Consider the following 18,621-nt stretch of genomic DNA (forward strand, 5'->3'; position numbering starts at 1 on the left):
GCAACGACCCAGCTTCTGGTGTCTCTCCGCAGGGGAGTGGTCAACTGGGGGGCGGGCCCTCGCTCTCGTGTAAATGCAACTTGGGGCGATGCAGGACAGTATCCAGCACCTAAGCAAGGGCGCCTGGAAGGAGCGGCCAGCCAGGAAAATCAAGTCTCCAGGCCTTTTCAGAGACGAAATGCAGCCAGGCGGGAAGGCCGACTGGCGCCCCGGGCTCCTGGTGCGAGAGGCTGCCCCTTACCTCCTGAGGAGAGCGGTCACCAACCCTTCCCGTGCCTCCTCTTTTAATCGAGGGAGTTCGCCCCTAAGCCCAACGGCAACCCCAACGGCTCCTCACAGGTCATAAGCCTCTCTGAGCCGCGACCTTCCTAGCATCCAGCCCGATGCAAGGAACGGGGCGACTGTCCCCACCACGGCGGCCAGAGAGGGCCCAAAATGGAGAGCCTGCCCAAGATGGGTCCCACGAATGCCCCGCGACAAGGAAGCCCGGGGCTCGCTCTGACCACGCCTGGGGCCCACGGGACCGCACCACACCACGGAGGAAACCTCGACCCCGCCACGCCCGAGACGGCGCCACCGCCTCCCACAACCAACCTCAGCGCCGAGATGGCGGCCGCACGCCCCTCGGCACGGCCCGCTTCCGGATCACTTAAAATGGCGGCGGCACAAGGCGGGGCAGCACAAGGCGGGGCTGCGCCAGGGAAGGCGGGCCGGCGCGGGGCATGCCGGGCCGCGCGCGGGCTGCCGGGAACGGGGCGGAGCGCGGCCGCGCCGGCGCGTCGAGGTGAGAGGCAGCCGCCGAGATGGTGAGCGGGCGTGGGGGAGGGGCGGCCGGGCCGGGCCGGGGGCGGCGGGGGGCGGCTGGGCCGCGTCAGGGGCCGGGGCTTTGCCCTCACGCCGGCCCGCCGCCCCCAGGACGTGTTCCTTATGATCCGGCGCCACAAGACCACCATCTTCACGGACGCCAAGGAGTCCAGCACGGTGTTCGAGCTGAAGCGCATCGTCGAGGGCATCCTCAAGCGGCCGCCCGACGAGCAGCGGCTGTACAAGGTGGGTCCCGCGGGCGGGCACACGGGAGAGGGTGCCCGGCGCGGGGCTGACGGCGACGCTGTTCGCGATGTAAACAGTGGCGGCCGGCGACGCCTGCGGGCGCCCGAGCCGCGGGGCTGGGACATCCGTTGTGCGGGTGAAGCGCGAGCACCGCTCGCCGCGGGGATCTCCAGTCCAGGGGCGAAAGTTTAGACCTCGTGCCGGGTCTCGGGCGCCAAGGGCACCGTGGCATCCAACCCCTGCAACAGTACCGCCCGCGCCATGCAGTTGACGAAAGTGAGGTTCAGCTTGGTCGTTTAACCAGCCGAAGGTCATTGGCAGCGCCAGGGTCTGAACCGCATGCGACCCCTTAATCGCCAGCGTTCTCCGCAGGCCCAGAGGAATCACGCTGTCCCCCCGGACGCTACTGGGGGTGAAGGTTGGGGGACTCAGCTGATGCAGAGTCAGGTCGCACTCGTTTTTCACCAAGCAACCATTTGTTATTACCTCCCGGTCTCCTGCTACTGTTCTAGAAGCCCCCCACTTTCCCCTTGCAAACAAACTGCGATTATTCAATCAGAATGGCTTGGGATTTGGGGTCTGCATTGGAGAGTCAGATGCCTCAGCCTCTGATTTATGTCTCCCAGCATCGTGAGGTTGTCGCCTAAGTGCATTGATCAAATTCTACAGCTGGAAACTGGGAAACTGACTTTTAGCTCCAAACTCAGAGCCTCAGCTCCCATGGTCCCTAATGGCCTTTCCTCACTGATACCTACTGGGACTTAGCCAATATTAAATGACCCTGCCTCTGCATGTCCCATGTGCGACATATCTACTCAAGTAGTGCTTTATGTTCCTCATTAAAACCTTCTGGTGGCCCTACGAATTGAGAATTCTGGTAATTCCTGGTTTACAGATGATGAAACTGCATCAAAAGGGTCAACTACCAGCTGGGTGTGGTGGCATGGTCTTGTAGTCCACATGCTCTGAAAGTTGAGGCAAGAGAATAGCTTGAGCCCAGGAGTTCCAAGCTAGAAGGGGCTATGATGGCGCTTATGTAGGGTCTATGCCACTGCACACCTGGGCAACATAGCGAGACCCTGTCTCTTAAGTACAAAAAAAGAAAAAATGTTCAAATTCCTCGTCCAAGGTGGCAGAGCTGAGATTGAAACCCAGGTCTGCTTATTTTCAGATAAGTGGTTCCTCAGATTTGCCTGGAGAATTTGGATAAAACCATATACTAAAGCCCCACCCCAGGAGGTTCTGATTTAGAAGTTGTTGGATATAACCCTGGAATCTGTGTATTGATAGGCATCGTGGTGGTCCTGGTCCACACTGAGGGCCCTCCTCTGACTTCCCTGTAGTTGCTGGTCAGAGGTCTTTGGGACTTGCCCCACATGGGGCCTCTCCCAAGATCCTGCTTCTCTTCTCAGGATGACCAACTCTTGGATGATGGCAAGACACTGGGCGAGTGTGGCTTCACCAGTCAAACAGCACGGCCACAGGCCCCAGCCACAGTGGGGCTGGCCTTCCGGGCAGGTGAGAGGGGCCTGGGCTGGGTGGCAGCCAAGCAGGTTGGGAGCAGTCAAAGAGGGTCATCATGGAGCCTGGAGTTGAAGCCTTCAGGACAGTGTCTTCCCCATGCCTGAAGGGCTGGCAGTATTCTTTGATAGTGTGTTTGTTTCCTCATTTGAAAAAAAAAAAAAAGTAGCAAACAAATGAGATGCTTACGGAAAAGGAAGCTTATTTCCCAAAGGCAGCTCACACTTACAGGCGGCTGACTGAGTACCTGGCTCTGTGAGTCACTGTGTGTTGCTTCCACTGTCCCATCTCCTCCTCTCAGTCGCCCTGAGGGGTCTGCATACCATCATCCCTGTTTTGCAGATGAGGACGCAGGCTTGCCGGCAGTCATGTGGGGAGCCATGGTTAAGAGGCTGCCGGCCCTTGCTGGAGTCAGCATGCCAGGCTCTGTGTTGTGATCACTGAATCCCTCTGCATCTGTGTGGTTGAGTTGGATTTTGCCAGTTTTCAGGTTCAGTAAAGTGAGCCTGGCGAGGTTAGGCCACCTGCTGGGACTGTCAGATCTGGAGCCTGTGCCTCCATCTGCCGTACCCCACCCCTGCCCAAGCTTTGAAACCTGGGGATTAGGAGTGCTTTACTGCTCACCAGGGCATTTTCTTCCACCCAAGAGAAAAGGAGGGGAGATTTAAAATGTTTTCTCTCTGGGAACTTGAACAGAGGTTATTATAGAGCTGTGTTTTCATAGCTGTGGACCTAGCTGCTGTGTGGATGGCTGAGAAAACTTGGATAAAGTTAGGAATTATTAATATTTTTCTGGCTTGTAAGAAAACATAGCAAGAGCTGATGAGGAAGAGTACAGTCCTAGCTCCACCTTTCAGTTCCATAAATTCAGGCTAGGTCTCAGCCTCAGCAGCAGTATCCCCTGGCCGGCTACCTTGCCCACCCGCCCTTCCTGGCCCCAGTGTTCCCTTGTCCTTAAAGGAGGTGAGTCCTCAGGCACCCCAGGTCTGGCCCGCTGCCAGTGCCCAACAGACAGGAAGCTTCAGAGCCTTTCTCTGGGCTCCTTCTGCCCAGATGTTGATGTTAGGAGTCAGGTGCAGAGCTGGCACAGACATACAGGTCGTGCCCTGTACAGGGGTGCATTTTTTTGTTCTGTTGTTTCTGAGACAGTCTCACTGTGTTGCCCAGGCTGCAGTGCAGTGGCATGATCTCAGCTCACTGCAGCCTCCACCTCTGGGGTTCAAGTGATTCTCCTGCCTCAGCATTTTGAGTAGCTGGAACTACAGGTGTGCACCACCATGCCTAGCTAATTTTGTATTTTTAGTAGAGACGGGGTTTCGCCATGTTAGGCTGGTCTCAAACTCCTGACCTCAGTTTATTTGCCTACCCCAGCCTCCCAAAGTGCTGGGATTACAGGCCCAGGGTGCCTTTCTGAAGAGGGCAATTGAGTTGTGAGGTCTGCTTCCTGAAACGAAGCTGCAGTGCATTCTCCCAGAAGTGTACCCTAGAAGTTTGAACAGTGGTACCCTAGAAGTTTGCTGTGACTTGGAAGATACTGATAGACCCATTTTGTAGATGAGAAAATCAAGACTAAGGAAGGTGACTTGTTTTTCCCCCACAACCCTTAGTGTATGGCATGGAATGTAGTCGTGGCTCTGGAGCCCAGGTCACATCATCCCTCTTGCAGATGATGGCTGTCATTGATGGGGGCCACAGTGTGGACTGCTTGTAGAAACACACTTCTGGATGCAGCGCAACCCATCATGTTGTTCCCAGGCCTTGACTGGGTGCCCCACCCTCTGCCTCCCAGTGTTTATGTGCAAGGATGAGACACAGGCCTCTCCCCTCCCCCAAGCTTACCACTCAAGGAGGTAACTATCAAATTAAATGTTAAAGGGCATTGTCCAGGCTCATTGCCAAAGAATGAGGGAGGTAGTGAAGGCACAAATTGTCACAGGTTTGTGGCCTGGAAGATGCATTAGACTAAGCTGTCAGTTTCTGAACCTCGGCACAGTGGGCTTGTTGAGCTGGAGTAATGTGTGGGTTGTTTTGTGCACCATAGCACATGGAGCTGTATACCTGGCCTCTACCCACTAGATAGCACTGGAGCACCCCACCTCCCCAGTTGTGACAGCCAGAACTGTCACCAGGGATGCTAGCTTTCCCTGGGATGCCTCATCAATTGAGAACCCTGAGCCAGGTATCGATGGGTCTCCTTGCTGGAAGAAAGCACAGGAAAAAAGCTGTGAAGTGGGGTTTGTTTGCTGTGTATTGGGGTGACAGCAGGGACAACATAGGGAAGACCTTGGCCTTCCTGGAGCCAGTCAAAAGAAAGGGCAATTTGGTAAGTGCCCCCATGCCCAGGGTGTCAGGATGTCTTGACTGTTGGGGGTGGGTAGACGGGAGGTTCATCTGAGGCGGTGACCTGAGCTGGACCCTGAAAGTCCAGAAGCAGCCAGCCATTCTGAGTGCTGGGACCAGCAAGTGCAAAGGCCCGAGTTAGGAAAAGAACTTAGTGTGGGAACATAGAGGGCCAGAGCCTGAGCGCGTGGGAGGTAGAGACCAAAGGCAAGGATGTGATGGTAATTTGGGGCATGATAGGAAGTCACTGGAAGGTTTTAAGCAGGGAAGGAGTAGTCTAGTTTGATTTTAAATTAAGGAAAAAGGGTGTGAAGGGAACAAGGAGATAGAGATATTTTGGGTGAAGAGTGATGCTGGCTGCAGATGGTCAGCCCTCGGGCTTACTATTTGGACATGGAAGATGAGGAAAGGGGCCCCAGCATGGTCAGTGGGAGGGGCTGGGAGACACTGACATGGGGCCACTGAAGCACCAACTGTGTGGACGAGTGTTCACATGGAGATTCCTCAGAGCTGCAGATAATCACACACAAACACCAAAGCCCCAGCTGAGGCAAGTCAGGATACCCCCCTCCAGCTCTGTTCCTTCCCTCACAGAGGACACCTTTGAGGCCCTGTGCATCGAGCCATTCTCCAGCCCGCCCGAGCTGCCTGACGTGATGAAGCCCCAGGACTCGGGAAGCAGTGCCAATGAACAAGCCGTGCAGTGAGGACCCCGAAGAGGCCCATTCCCTTCAATAAAAGAGATTTGGCAGTCTGCCTGGTTGCTGCCTCTTTTTTCCCAATCCTCCCTGGGGGGCTCCTTTTAGGGCTTGTGCTTGTCAGGTCCGGTACTGCCCTGTCTGCCAGACCCTGGGACCCTCAGTTGCACTGAGACCCAAGCCATTCTTAGCAGTCACACCAATCATAGCCCTGAGCCAGCCTCAGTGATAAGAGATTCCAATTCTAGGCCTTTTTCCTTCCAAGTGTCCTCTACCCCATACCCTGCATGTCCACTCCCAGGGGCCTCTTTTCCAGTGTCCTGGTTTGACAGCATGTTCAATGAGGGAAACCCAAGGTGGACTCACACAGGTCCACCCACACTGGGGATGCAACCAGGGAAGGAGGTGGCATTCCTGTCACCACACCTAATAAAGAGTCTACAGACCCAGTTCCTGCATTTCTCATTTTTATTTGACAGAAAAAGTTGCTCTTGCTGTACAGATTTTAAAAAACCAAAATGCCTTTAAGAAACGTGAAAAGTTGGGGGGAGGGGTACACAACCTCATGGGGGACAGTAGGAACCAACTAATTCCAATTCCTGCCCCTTCCAAGAATACCTCTCACAACCTCCAGTCCCAAACCACCATCACCCCAGGTACTTTTGGATACAAACAGGGCCATGCCTCCCTGGCCCTGACTCCAGGCTGGAGTGTCCTGAAGTGTTATCCTCCCCTCCCCCAACTCCCATCTGCATTCCCTCCCACCCCAAACCCCCCAGAACACGTGAACCAGGAAAAACTCACGGAGATTAACATTTCACAGGAACAAAGAAAAAAAAGGGGAGGGGAAAAGGAGCCCTCCATCCAAGGGCTGCCAAGGCTCAAAGGGGGGCAGACAAAGACCCTCCCACGGCTCTGCTGGGGACAAAGGGACACTCCCTGTGGCTCCAGAGCATGGGGTGTGGTAGAATCCCCCAGAGACGATTTATGGAGACCTGCAACAGAAGATGGAGGTCAACAGGGAGGCCCCACCCCAGCGCTCCTGCTTCTATGCCACTCAGAACGGGGCTGCCACCCACCACCACCAGAACTGACTCCCGAAGTGGGCCTCAGCCTTCCAGGAGAATGCGCACCTGGAGGAGCGGTGTCGCAGGGGGCGAGGGCTAGGTGTCTCCCTCCTTCGCTTGTGGCTGGGGGAGCGGCTGTCCCCACGCTGGCCTCTCCGGGAACCCCGCTCACTGCTGCTGCTGCAACACAGGACAGACATCTGGTCATAAGGTAGCACCAACCTCAGGCACCACTGAACCCCAAAGCTTTCTTTGTAGAAAGCAGTGGTGGCCAGACCCGGCTGGGTGCTGACATCTGCAGTTGGCCCTACCTCTGCTGGTCCCGTGGAGAGGGCTGTGGCGAGGGACGGCGACGCTCCACAGGTGAATAGCTGAGGGACCGAGAGTCCCTAAGAGAGTCTATTGGCTTCCGGGGGCTGCGGGACCTGGGGAACACAGGAGGACCCAATAGCACCACACCCTTTCAAGCCCACTGGCCAGCACTCAGGACCACCCGCCCAGGTCCTGACCACCAAACCTCACACCACACAGGGCCAGCCTCAGACCCACCTTTGTCCGCTCACTCACCCATCCGCCCGCACACCATCCACCGAGTGCCCAGTGGGCAGGCACAGGGTGCAGCGGGGGATGCAAAGATAAAGACAGTCCCTGCCCTTGAAGGAGCTCAGTGGTGAAGGAAGGCACGCACGGCCCCGTGTGTGGGAAGCAGGGCTGGATGTGCGTGGCTCTGGGGACCCAAGGGAGAGGGACATGGGGCAGGGCAGGGAAGGGGTAGGGGAGTCTTCTCGAAGGTGCTGTTTGAGCGGAGTCTTGCAGAACGAGGAGTTCACCAGGCGGACAAGGGAATTCCAGGCAGAAGGAACAGCATGTCCAAAGGCATGGGCTCTCCTTAGACTGCAAGGCGCTGGGTGTGGCTGGAGCACAGGGCATGTGTGGGGGCGGGCAGGAGGAGAACACAGGGCGGGCGAGGCCCGTTGGTGAAGAGCCTCACACGCCACTCCCGCAGAGGTGGGGCTTTGTCGCCGTCCCGAAGGATTTGTGGAGTGGAGGGAAGTAGCCAGATGTGCGTTTTAGAAAGGTCCCTCTGGCTACATGTGGAAGAGGAAGGCGTGGAAGCGGGGAGACAGGGAGGAGGCTGTGGACAGAGTCGGGAGATGACGACGGTGGCCAGACCAGAGCCCTGGCAGCAGTAATGGGGAGACACTAGAACCCTGGGACCAGGCTGTGTGTTGAGGGAGGGACAGGAAGAAACCAAGGAGACCCCAGTCCTGGCCTGAGCGACCCTGTGGATGGCGCAGCCCTTCGCCAGAACAGGGTGCAACGAGCAGGAGGAGAGGAGAGCAAGTGCCTCCTCCCCCACAACCAGACGCCCAAGGTCACGTGAGACACCCAGCCGGGAGGCTCACACCCCAGGATCCCTTCTCTGGACAAGTCACTTCCCCACCCTCCTTCAATCTCAGGCAAGGCAGCACTCACCTCCGCTCGCCAAGGGGTGGCTTCTTGGGGCTTGCAGGTTTGGGCAACGCCTGAGGACCAGGCTTAGCAGGGGAAGGGGAAGAGGAGGAGGAGGAAGAGGAGGAGGAGGAAGAGGAGGAAGAAGAGGAAGAGGAGGAGGAAGAAGAGGAAGAGGAGGAGGAGGAGGAAGATGAAGAGGAGGAGCTGGAACTGGAACTGCTAGAGCGCCTCTTCCGTTTGGCTGGGGTTGGCTCCGGAGGACGTCCCTCTCGAACAGCCTCCTTTGGGGCTGGTGTGGGGCTGGGGACCCTGTGGGAGGAGTGGAGTGTCACAAGGAGACAAGCTGCCCCAGCCCCAACCCTACCTTCCTTGGCCTGGAGGAACGGCAGTGGGGGAGGGGTGCCTGAGAAAGGTGCTGGGAGCTCTCTGAGTCATGTGAGCCAGCGATTCTCTGGAGAGCAGTGGTGCGAGCTGACCCAACCTCTGCTAACAGAAGCAACAGGCTGGGGCCCGCAGCATAAGGGATCAAGGTTAAACCTCAAGAATGTCCCTGATGGAGGAATAAGGCCTCTGGGCTCAGGTGTGGAAGCTGAAGCTGGGTAGTCTCCTTCCTCGGAGAGCCGCAGCTTGGGGAGGCCCCTGTGAGTGCAGGTTGGCTGGGGAAGGGGCCGTCCTGCCTGGAGGCAGGGAGAGGGATGGGATGACCTCTGAAGATCCTTCCAGCCCAGGGAGTTCCTCTTGAGGTCTAACTGCCATCCCTCCTGCTGTAAAATTAAGTCCATTTCCTCTAGTTCTGTCCTCTGTAGAGACGGAAAACTTATCATTATCCTCTAGAGAATGAACCTTCGGAGACTTTTATCTGTCCCATTCCTCCCCCCTCCACCCCCGCCCCCACATTCTCTTCTACCCCCAGTTTGAGGGTCAAGGTCCCCATACCTCCTCCAAGAGCCAAGCACCTGTAACATGGTTTCTCCCTCCCCACTCCCCAACCTACCCCCAATACCTCCCCCCAAAAGTTTCTAAAAGTCAAGCTCCCTCACCTCTTCAGTGCCACCTCAGGTTGCACAGGAAGGCTAGAGCCTTCCGAGTCACTAGAACTGGAGCCAGAGGAGGAGGAGGATGACGATGATGATGATGATGAAGAGGAAGAACTAGAGGACGAGGAGGAGGAGGAGGAACTCCGCCGCTCCTTTGCTGGCTGCAGGGCGGCTAATGCAGAAGGCTGCTGGGCCCCAGTAGAGGCAGGTGGTTCCCCCCCATCAGAGTGGGACACCCCAGGGGCAGGGACAGAGAGCATGCCATTGTGGTCACCAACAGAGGATGTGGTCGTTGCCACTGCCCCAGAGGAAAGGGACTGAGACCCTGCTATGGGGGTGGTCTGGGCAATCAAAGAACGGGATTGGTCTGAAAAAGCAGAAGGCACAGGAGACCTCGGCTGATCCTGTGCCGGAGGAAGAAGAGACTGTGAAGGCGCCTGGCCCATTCTAGAGGAAGGGGAAGGAGCCCGCTCGGAGGTCATTCTAGACTGGCTTGGTGCAGACGGTGGTGTTCTGGACCTGGCTCGGTCAAGGAGAGGTGGGGAGGTTCTGCCACTGACACGCTCGTAGGCAGAGAGGGGCACCCTGGGGCTGGTGAGATTTGCACCAGACAATGCTGGAGCCATCCTAGCACTGGTGAGGCTTGCAGGGGCCAAGGCTGCAGGGGTTCTGGAGCCGGCAATATTCACAGGAGCTGTGGCATGTGCAGACCGAGGACCCACCAGGTTTGCAGAGGCTGGAGCCTGCGGTGTTCTGGAGCTGGAGGGATAGTTTGCAGCAGTTGGTGGGGTGCCAGAGCCTGAGAGACTGAGAGCTGCCAAGGCAGCTGGGGTTCGGGCCCCTGCTAGGTTCACAGCTGGGGCTGTGGGGGTGCGAGGGTCAGCCAGGTTCACAGCCGAAGGTGCCACTGCTGTTCTGGAGCTGGCCAAGTTCATCGCTGCCGCTGCAGCTGGTGTTCGAGAGTCAGCCAGGTTCACTGCCGTTGGGATGGCAGGTGTCCTGGCACTGGCTAGGTTCATGGCTGCTGCAGAGGCTGCAGGAATCCTGCTGGCAAGGTTGGCTGCTGGGGCGGTTCTGAGACTCATGAGAGGCACCGGGGCTGGAACCTGGGACATTCTTGCAGCAAGGCCAGCAGCAGACATGGACGGAGGAGGCCGAGCAGTGCCAAGACTAATAGCTGTCAAGGCAAGTGCAATCCTAGACTGAGCATGATTTTCCGGCACGGATGTTCTCTGGTGGTCAGGTATTCGGGGACCTGGACCATCCATCATGGAGCCACTGGCTTGCTGCAGAACAGACATGGGTGTTCTAGAGCTGCCAAGGGGTTCAAGCATTCCAGGTGATCTACAGCGGTCAAGAGGTGTTGGGGACATGCTAGGACGACTGAAGCAGCTCATTCTTGAGCTATTGAGTGCTACTGGAGGTGTACGAGAACCAGAATGATTTCTTGTTGCTGGAGGAGTAGCAGAACGTGAACGATCAGAACTACTTCCAGATGCAGAACGCCTGCGGATGGCTGGAGGAGATCTTGTTAAGGACCGTTTGCCCCGAGCTGTTCGCGGAGAACGGGATCTAGAGCGGCGGCGGATAGCAAGTGGTGAGCGACTTCGAGAACGTTTGCGTGGCAACAGTGGCGTTCGAGACCTAGAGCGGCGCCGAATAGCTGGAGGTGTCCGGGACCTGGAACGGCGGCGTGTCACTGGTGAGGTTCGAGAGCGGGACCTTCTTCGAGTTACTGGAGATGTGCGAGATCGAGATCTCCTTCTGGTGACTGGAGATGTTCTAGATCTTGATCTTCTACGAGTGATAGGCGAAGTTCTGCTTCGAGATCGCCTCCTGGTTACTGGTGGAGTCCTAGATCTGGACCTTCTGCGAGTCACTGGTGGAGTTCTAGAACGGGAGCGCCGGCGTGTTGTTGGCGTTCTGGACCTTGAACGACGGCGGGTTACTGGTGGTGTTCTGGATCTGGACCGCCTTCGGCTCACTGGGGATGCTCTTGACCGGGATCTTCGTCGAGTCACTGAAGTCCTGGACCTTGACCGTCTCCGGCTGACTGGCGAGGTTCGAGACCTGGACCGACGTCGGCTTATCAGGGGGGTTCTGGACCTGGATCGCCGGTGAGTGGCTGGAGAGGCTCGAGATCTAGAACGCTTCCAGGGGGCTGGCGATGTGCGTGAGCGAGAGCGCTTCCGACTGGTTGGAGGTGTCCGAGAGCGGCCTCTTCGGCGTCGAGAGGAGGTCCGGGAACTTTCCTGCCGGGCAGGTGACCGTGAGTGATAACCAGAGCCTCCCCTCCGCCGCCGAGTAACCCGTGACCTTGACCGGCTCCGCTGTCTTCGCCGAGAGGTTGACTGAGAAGATCCAGACCTATCTCGACGTCGGGTTGTTCTAGTTTTCTCTCTCCTTGAGCGGGAACGGGACCTCTGGAGTCCACGAGGCTTTGGTGAAGGAGAGCGGCCTCTCCTTGAGGTTGTCTTAGCGCGTGGAGATGAAGCTGAGCGGCGTCGGTGTGAAGACCTTGACTTTTCTACTGGCTCTGGGGAAGACACTGAGGGACTTCTCCGGCGCCTTGGGGGAGTTCTCGAGCGAGTTTCTGGTGAGGATGAGGCAGAGCGGCTTCTACGGGAGAGTCTGGCCTTCCTTGTTAGCTCAGGGGATGATCGAGAGCTACGACGTCGAGGTGGTGTACGAGACTTGGTCTTGGGCTCTGGTGATGACCTGGAGCCTCTGCGTGCAGTTCTCGATTTGGGTGGATGTTCAGGAGAGGACTCGGTACTACTGCTTCCTTCAGGAGAAGGGCCCCTGCCTTTGCTTGATGAACCTGATCTGCTCCGTCTGGGAAGAGCCCGAGGGGCTGGAGCTTTAGGCTCAGGAGAAGAATCAGAACCACTCTGTGCCCTGGGTGTTGTTCTTGGCTTATCTTTCACTTCAGGGGAGGAACCAGACCTACTGCGCCGAGGAGAAGGTCGAGATTTGCTGTCAACCTCTGGAGACGATCCAGAGTGACTCCTCTGCCTAAGTGGGGTTCGTGTCTTGGCTTTAGAATCCGGAGAAGAGTCTGACTCACTTCTTTCCTGAGGGGATGCACTGGGTTTCACATCAAGTTCTTGAGAAGACCCCGAACGACTTCTCTGCCCCAAGGGAGTCCGAGCCACAGTTTTCTGATCAACTGAGGATTCTGACCCACTTCTTTCTCTCTGAGGAGTAAGACACTTGTTGTTGAGCTCTGGGGATGAGGGAGAACGACTCCTTGGCCTAGGAGTCTGAGGCAAAGCTTTTGGTTCTGGGGAAGAATCACATTCGCTTCTCCCTCTGGATGGTGTTCTAGGTACATCTTTCATTCCAGGAGAAGACCCAGAGAGGCTGTGTCTCGAAGGTGTCCCAGACCCATCTCTAAGTCCTGGAGAAGACCCAGACCTGCTTCTCCTTGATGGAGTTCTGGGTAATCCATCTTTCATTTCAGGGGAAGATGCAGAACTACTTCTTTCTCTTGAGGGTGTTCTGGGTACAGCATCAAGCACAGGTGAAGAGATGCTCTGATTTGAAGACATTCCTGCCTTTTCCACGGCATCTGGGGATAACTCAGAACTGCTGCGTCTAGAAGATCGTGTTGATTGTTCTTTCATGTCTAGAGATGGATCTGTTTCCAGCTGATTCAGAAAAGGTCCATTCAAATCATCTTTAACTTCAGAAGAAAATCCAGTACTCATTTCTGTACCAAGTGGGCCTGAGCTTCTAAATTCTAAAGGTGATCCAAAGCTGTTCTCCCTGAGTGGGGAGTTAGACAGTTCTTTATGTTCTGGAGAAAAATGTGGCCCACCCCAAGATGAGGCCATTGCAGGGACATCCACTGCTTCCAAAGAAGCCTGTGACTGGCTTTGATCAAGAGTCAAAGACACAGCAGGCCTTTCTTCTACTTCAGGAGATGATTCGAAGTTACTTCCAGCTATTTCTTTAAGTTCTGAAGACAAATGAGGCAGAACTTGGCTTGTGGGTTCTTCAGACTTCTCCACCACCTCCATTAACTCATCTTGGCTTGACATAGGCAATGCACTATTTTGCTCTTTTGTTTCTGGAGATGACCCATCACCACTTCTTTCCCTTGATGGCATTCCGGGTGTGTCCTTGAATACCAGTGAAGACTCAGGCCTATCCTGTACTGGAAAAGGACTAAATTTGTGTCTCTGTCTAAGAGGTGATGCAGTGGTATCCTCTTGAAGGGGTGACACCGTTTTGTCTTTTGACTCAGAAGTCTCTGATCTACTCTGCCCCAGAAGAGAATTTGAGTCCACTGTAGGATGTGAGTAAGAGTCAGACTGAGACCTGCTCTGCTCAGGAGACATTCCCGATTTCAAGGTAGGACTTGCCGACAACTCAATTCTATCTCGTCTTATTGGAGATCTGGATGCCAGGTCAGTGATTGGAGATGAAGACCTGGACCGACCTCCCTTAGGTGATGTTTGAGATTTGCTCTGCAGAGATGGTGATTCTGAGCAACTCTGTCTCACTTCCGGACTTGAAGTATCAGATCTGTGGTCTGGTGAAGTTTGGGATTGTCCTTTCAGTTGCAGAGGTGAGAGACCAAAATAGCTCTCACCTGGTGGTGTATCAGATTTTACTCCTGCACAAAGAGAGAAGGATCCAGGGCAACTTTGAACTAGTGAGTCTTTAGACTTCTCTTGGGGACATGGTGACTTTGATCCAGAAAGATTTGACCCTGGTGGAGTTTGGGACTTTACTTTGGGGTGTGGTGAAGTAGACCCTGAGTGACTTTGTCTTGGTGGTGTTTCAGGTTTCACTTTGGTATCTGGTGAGGAGGACCTAGAATGGCTGTATCTTGGCAACAATGTGGATTCCACATTGGAGCAGGGAGATACTGATCTGCTTTGCCTTGGAGGTGTTCTAGATGTCACCCTACCAGGACTTGGAGAAGAGGAGCCAGAATGGCTTCTTTGTCTTGGTGATATTATCGCCTTCACTTTGGGTTGTGGAGATGATGACCTAGATGGGCTCTGTTTGGGAGGTGTGCCAGATTTCACTCGAGGAGGAGAAGACCCTGAGCAACTATGTCTAGAAGGGGTCCTAGATTTCAACTCAGGGTCAGGTGATGATTCAAAACAGCTCTGTCTTTGTGGTGTTACAGATTGCTCATTGGCCTGGGGACTTGCTATGGATCCCTGCCTTGGTGGTGTTCCAGATTTCACCTTAGGATGAGGAGATGAACTAGAATGACTTTGTCTTGATGGTGTTTTAGACTTCTGTTTAGGGGGCGGAGAAGAACTGGAGCGACTGCGTCTGGGTGGCGTTCTAGATTTAGCTTTAGGTTGGGAGGATCCAGAGCGACTGCGCCTGGGTGGTGTCTGTGACTTCTGTTTAGGGCATGGAGAAGACCCTGAAAGGCTGCGCCTCAAAGACAAGCGAGATTTTGCTTTGGACCGTGGTGAAGAGAGAGACCTGCTCCGCCTTGAAGAAATGCGAGATTTCTTCATTTCTGGGCTTGAATTGGACCTGCTTCTTCTCTGAGATGTTCTGGATTTGTTTTTCCGCTCTGAAGATGAGCCAGACCTGCCTCTTCTTTGAGGTGTTCTAGAGTGAGATCTTCCACGTCTAACTAAGCTTCTACTGCGGGATCTTCCTCGTCTTGGTGTCCTAGACCGAGACCTCCCTCTCCTAGCTGGTGTTCTGGAGCGTGAGCGACCACTACGTCTAGCTGGGGTTCTGGAGCGTGAGCGGCCACGTCTGGCTGGGGTTCTGGAGCGTGAGCGGCCACGTCTAGCTGGGGTTCTAGAGCGTGATCTGCCACTTCTCCTGGCTGGTGATCTACTACGAGACCTCCGTCTTACTGGTGATCGGGTCCTAGATCTACGCCTAGCAGGTGTTCTAGACCGAGACCTGCCCCTCCGGGCTGGTGTTCTAGACCGAGACCTACGCCTGGCAGGTGTTCTGGATCGTGATCTCCGCCTGGCAGGTGTTCTAGAGCGGGACCTGCCCCGCCGGGCTGGTGTTCTAGAACGAGATCTGCCCCTAGTGGCCGATGATCTAGAGTGAGACCTCCCTCGCCTAGCTGACCTAGACCTGCCTCTTCTCTGGGTATTTCTGCTCCTGGACCAGCCGGGTCGCTGAGGAGACCTAGAGCGGCCACGTCGCTGGGGGCTTCTAGATCTTCCCCACCTCTGTGCAGACCTGGACCTACGCCACTGGGGAGATCGGGATCGAGAATGACCTCTCTTTGCAGGGGTTCGAGACCGAGATCGCCCTCTCTTAGTAGTGGCGGGGCTACGGGACCTCCCTATCCTACGAGAAGGGGTGTGAGAATGTGATTTATCCCGTTTTGCTCGGCCATGTGAGCGATTCTTGGATGTGGGAGAAGGAGAAATCTCTCGGTGGGACCCCAGAGCTGGAGCAGGTTTAGGACTTTCAGGGGAAGAGCTGGCATGCCGAGAAACTTTGGTAGGTTGAGGGGATGGTGGGCTACTCTCTGAGGAAGAAGATTGGGGAAGTTTCTCAGGAGACTTAGGTGGTGAATGGCCCCGAGTTGGAGAGGCCTCAGATGGGGGGTTCACTGGCTCCTGACTTAAAGGGGTTGTTGCAAGGGGTTGTGGGGAGCCGCCATGTCGCTCAGCAAGGAGCGGAGTGGGAGCAGGTGGTTCTGGGCCTGTGCTGCTCCTTTCCGGAGAGGGGCTAGGTCGAGTTGCAGATTTCTAAGAGTGGAAGAGAGAGTAGGGATTCATAAACATCAAAATGTCACATCACCCCTGAGATCCCAACACCCTTTCCAATGAAAACTTTTCTTTTACACAACCCATGACCACAAGCAATCATTTTCATTCAATAACAAGGAATCATTAAATCACAGTAGGGAAAACATATGAATATATGGAGAGTCTCAGAATCTTACAACTGAGAAGAACACAAAATGCAAATAATTAATGCATTTCATTTAACAACAAATGCCACTACAAAATGTTACGAAGATGGAAAAAAGCTATCCTTAAATGGAAAGATAAGCAGTTTCCTAAAGTGAATGCTAACTTCGCCGTTGAAAAATTAACTACATTAAGGAAAAGAAACAGCATGAATAGGCCGGGCACGGTGGCTCACGCCTGTAATCCCAGCACTTTGGGAGGCCGAGGCGGGTGGATCACAAGGTCAAGAGATCGAGACCATCCTGGTCAACATGGTGAAACCCCGTCTCTACTAAAACTACAAAAAATTAGCTGGGCATGGTGGCGCGTGCCTATAATCCCAGCTACTCAGGAGGCTGAGGCAGGAGAATTGTCTGAACCCAGGAGGCAGAGGTTGCGGTGAGCCGAATCGCGCCATTGTACTCCAGCCTGGGTAACAAGAGCGAAACTCCGTCTCCAAAAAAAAAAAAAAAAAAAAAAAAAAAAAAAAAAAAAAAAAAAAAAAAAAAAAAAAAAAAGCATGAATGAAGATGTGAGAATATGATTTTTGTGAAAAGTAAAAAAGCAGACCAGGATGGGTAAAGGAAATGAGAAAAACACCACATCATAAAAGCCTTAAACACAATTCAAAAGCAATAAGGAAGTAGTTAAGTTCCTGAGGTCAACCAACTTGAAATTTCGAAAGGTAACCCTGGATGACATGGAAAATTGACAATGACAATAAAGGCAAGTATTAAAACTGTAATCACTGAAGCAAGAGAGTAATTAAGGCTTACATTAGAACAGAAGGTACAAAACACCATGAACTACTGAAAACTTCCAGTGTTTCAATCAAACTATTGGTGGCAACCCAATAAATTAAAAGCTTTACTGAGGACCAGCATTTAATGAAACAGAGAAGAAACTAGAAGTATCATAAAGAGTACACAGATACTTTTGCTCCAGTTCTACATATAAACAAGACCCAATATAAAACCTATTAATATCTAATGAAATTTGATTCTAAAGGATTCACAATTCAGTTAGGTCACAATCCTAAAAGCACTGCAGACACAGTGAGAGGACTAATCAGGAGAGGAATGCACAAAAAAAACTGAATTCATTTCTTTTAATAAGTTATTACCTCCTCTCCCTTTCACATCACATGTCTATCCTAAATCAATACCCTTGCAATCCAATGATCACCAACTCAGGAACATACCTCCTTCTTGTCTTTATCTTTGTCTTCATAAGGGCTGCTAGGCTGTTTTGTAGCAGGCTCTGGGCTACTAGGCCGTTGTGTGTTGGTAGTACCTGGTTCACTGGAAGGCACATCTCCTTCCCCTCGTCGCCCTGAAGCAGGGGAAGGACTTCTTCCAGTCAAAGCAGTCGTATGAGTTTTAGCTGCAGCACTTCGAGACCTGTAGGAGTTAATTCAGGATGGGGGGAGAGGAGGGAAATCAGCTCAAAGGGAGAACAGGAAACCCCCTCCCCAACTCCCATCCACCTTTACTAACTACTAACTGTACAACCCTCTTCCAAAACGCTTTCTTAGTCACATGACTCAAATCATTCACTGAGGTCCAAGTACAGTCCACTTTGGTTCTTCTCTTCCCAACACATTTCCAAAGAATGCTCTCCCTCTACCCCTTTACTCACCTCCCCCAAACATCCCCAAACCATCCACCCAGCCCACTCCCTACCCACTTCATTCACAACTCACCTCTGAGCCCACCTCCTTCAGGAAGCCTTCCCCGATTAAGGAAGCCAGGGTAAGGATTCCTTCCTCCCCCAGACACCACGAACAAACCACCACCCCCCCTATTCTGGCAGTCCATATACATCAGAACGAAACAAAAAATAACAAACAAAAACAAAAAAAAAAGAGAAGGGGAAATGTATATGTCTGTCCATCCTGTTGCTTTAGCCTGTCAGCTCCTAGAGGGCAGGGACCGTGTCTTCCGAATGGTCTGTGCAGCGCCTAGCACACCGTGGGCGCTCAATAAATATTAAATTAATTAACCCATCATTCCCTCTCCCTCCCTTCCTCCTGGACTACCCCTTACCGACTGCGGGAAGTATCGGAGGAGGAAGCAGAGTCAGCAGAAGTTGAACGGTGGGCCCGGCGGCTCTTAGGGGCTGGTGTTGTACTTCGAGACCTAAAAGAAGACCACCACCACAGCTCAGGGTACTGCTGTACCTCTCCTAGATTCTCCTCGCCTATCCCTCAACCCTTTACCAGTCAGGGACATAACTAATACAACCCTCTCCCGCTAAGGTGGCATTCCCTTACAACCCAAGCAAAGTCCCCACGAATTCACTCACCGCTTTCGCTTTTTGTCCTTAGATTTACGTTTGCTCTTTGGAGTGGGAGACCTAGGAAATAAGGCAAGGTTGTTAAAAGTAATTCTTTTTAAAAAAGGAAATAAAGCCGGGCGCAGTGGCTCAAGCCTGTAATCCCAGCACTTTGGGAAGCCGAGGCAGGCGGATCACGAGGTCAAGAGATCGAGACCATCCTGGTCAACATGGTGAAACCCCGTCTCTACTAAAAATACAAAAAATTAGCTGG

The 18,621-nt window shown here is 53.9% G+C and overlaps 2 protein-coding genes across 13 annotated transcripts in view; one reads left to right on the plus strand and one right to left on the minus strand.

Annotated features, from left to right (window-relative positions):
- The first annotated feature begins 672 nt into the window (after nucleotides 1–672).
- On the plus strand, nucleotides 673–5,667 carry ELOB (elongin B). The gene is made up of 4 exons (XM_017511101.1): nucleotides 673–806; nucleotides 916–1,050; nucleotides 2,463–2,568; nucleotides 5,506–5,667. Exons 1-4 carry the CDS (start codon nucleotides 804–806, stop codon nucleotides 5,616–5,618), a joined length of 357 nt encoding a protein of 118 aa, XP_017366590.1. The 5' UTR covers nucleotides 673–803; the 3' UTR covers nucleotides 5,619–5,667.
- A 392-nt stretch (nucleotides 5,668–6,059) lies between these two features.
- The window catches only part of SRRM2 (serine/arginine repetitive matrix 2), a 20,987-nt gene continuing 8,425 nt past the window's right edge, over nucleotides 6,060–18,621 (minus strand). For 4 of the 12 annotated variants that reach the window (XM_017511085.2, XM_017511084.2, XM_037732280.1 and 1 more), the window contains 8 exons: nucleotides 18,378–18,428; nucleotides 18,119–18,211; nucleotides 17,275–17,473; nucleotides 9,172–15,869; nucleotides 8,153–8,440; nucleotides 6,988–7,101; nucleotides 6,743–6,856; nucleotides 6,060–6,604 (listed from right to left, as the gene is read on the minus strand). In XM_017511085.2, the coding sequence (XP_017366574.1) occupies nucleotides 6,595–6,604; nucleotides 6,743–6,856; nucleotides 6,988–7,101; nucleotides 8,153–8,440; nucleotides 9,172–15,869; nucleotides 17,275–17,473; nucleotides 18,119–18,211; nucleotides 18,378–18,428 (7,567 nt within the window). In that variant the 3' untranslated portion in view covers nucleotides 6,060–6,594. Of the gene's footprint in view, nucleotides 6,605–6,742; nucleotides 6,857–6,987; nucleotides 7,812–8,152; nucleotides 8,932–9,171; nucleotides 15,870–16,944; nucleotides 18,034–18,118; nucleotides 18,212–18,377; nucleotides 18,429–18,621 lie in introns of those variants that run through there. The other 8 variants (XM_017511086.2, XR_001819761.2, XR_001819760.2 and 5 more) reach the window with 8 other exon arrangements.

This window comes from Cebus imitator, unplaced genomic scaffold (assembly GCF_001604975.1).
Source record: "Cebus imitator isolate Cc_AM_T3 unplaced genomic scaffold, Cebus_imitator-1.0 Scaffold444, whole genome shotgun sequence".
NCBI lineage: Eukaryota > Metazoa > Chordata > Mammalia > Primates > Cebidae > Cebus > Cebus imitator.

Excerpts from the sequence above, each read along its gene's own strand:
- ELOB (XM_017511101.1), top strand. Across the intron at positions 1,051-2,462 it reads ACGAGCAGCGGCTGTACAAG|GATGACCAACTCTTGGATGA; the intron begins GTGGGTCCCGCG and ends TTCTCTTCTCAG. Across the intron at positions 2,569-5,505 it reads GGGGCTGGCCTTCCGGGCAG|AGGACACCTTTGAGGCCCTG; the intron begins GTGAGAGGGGCC and ends CTTCCCTCACAG.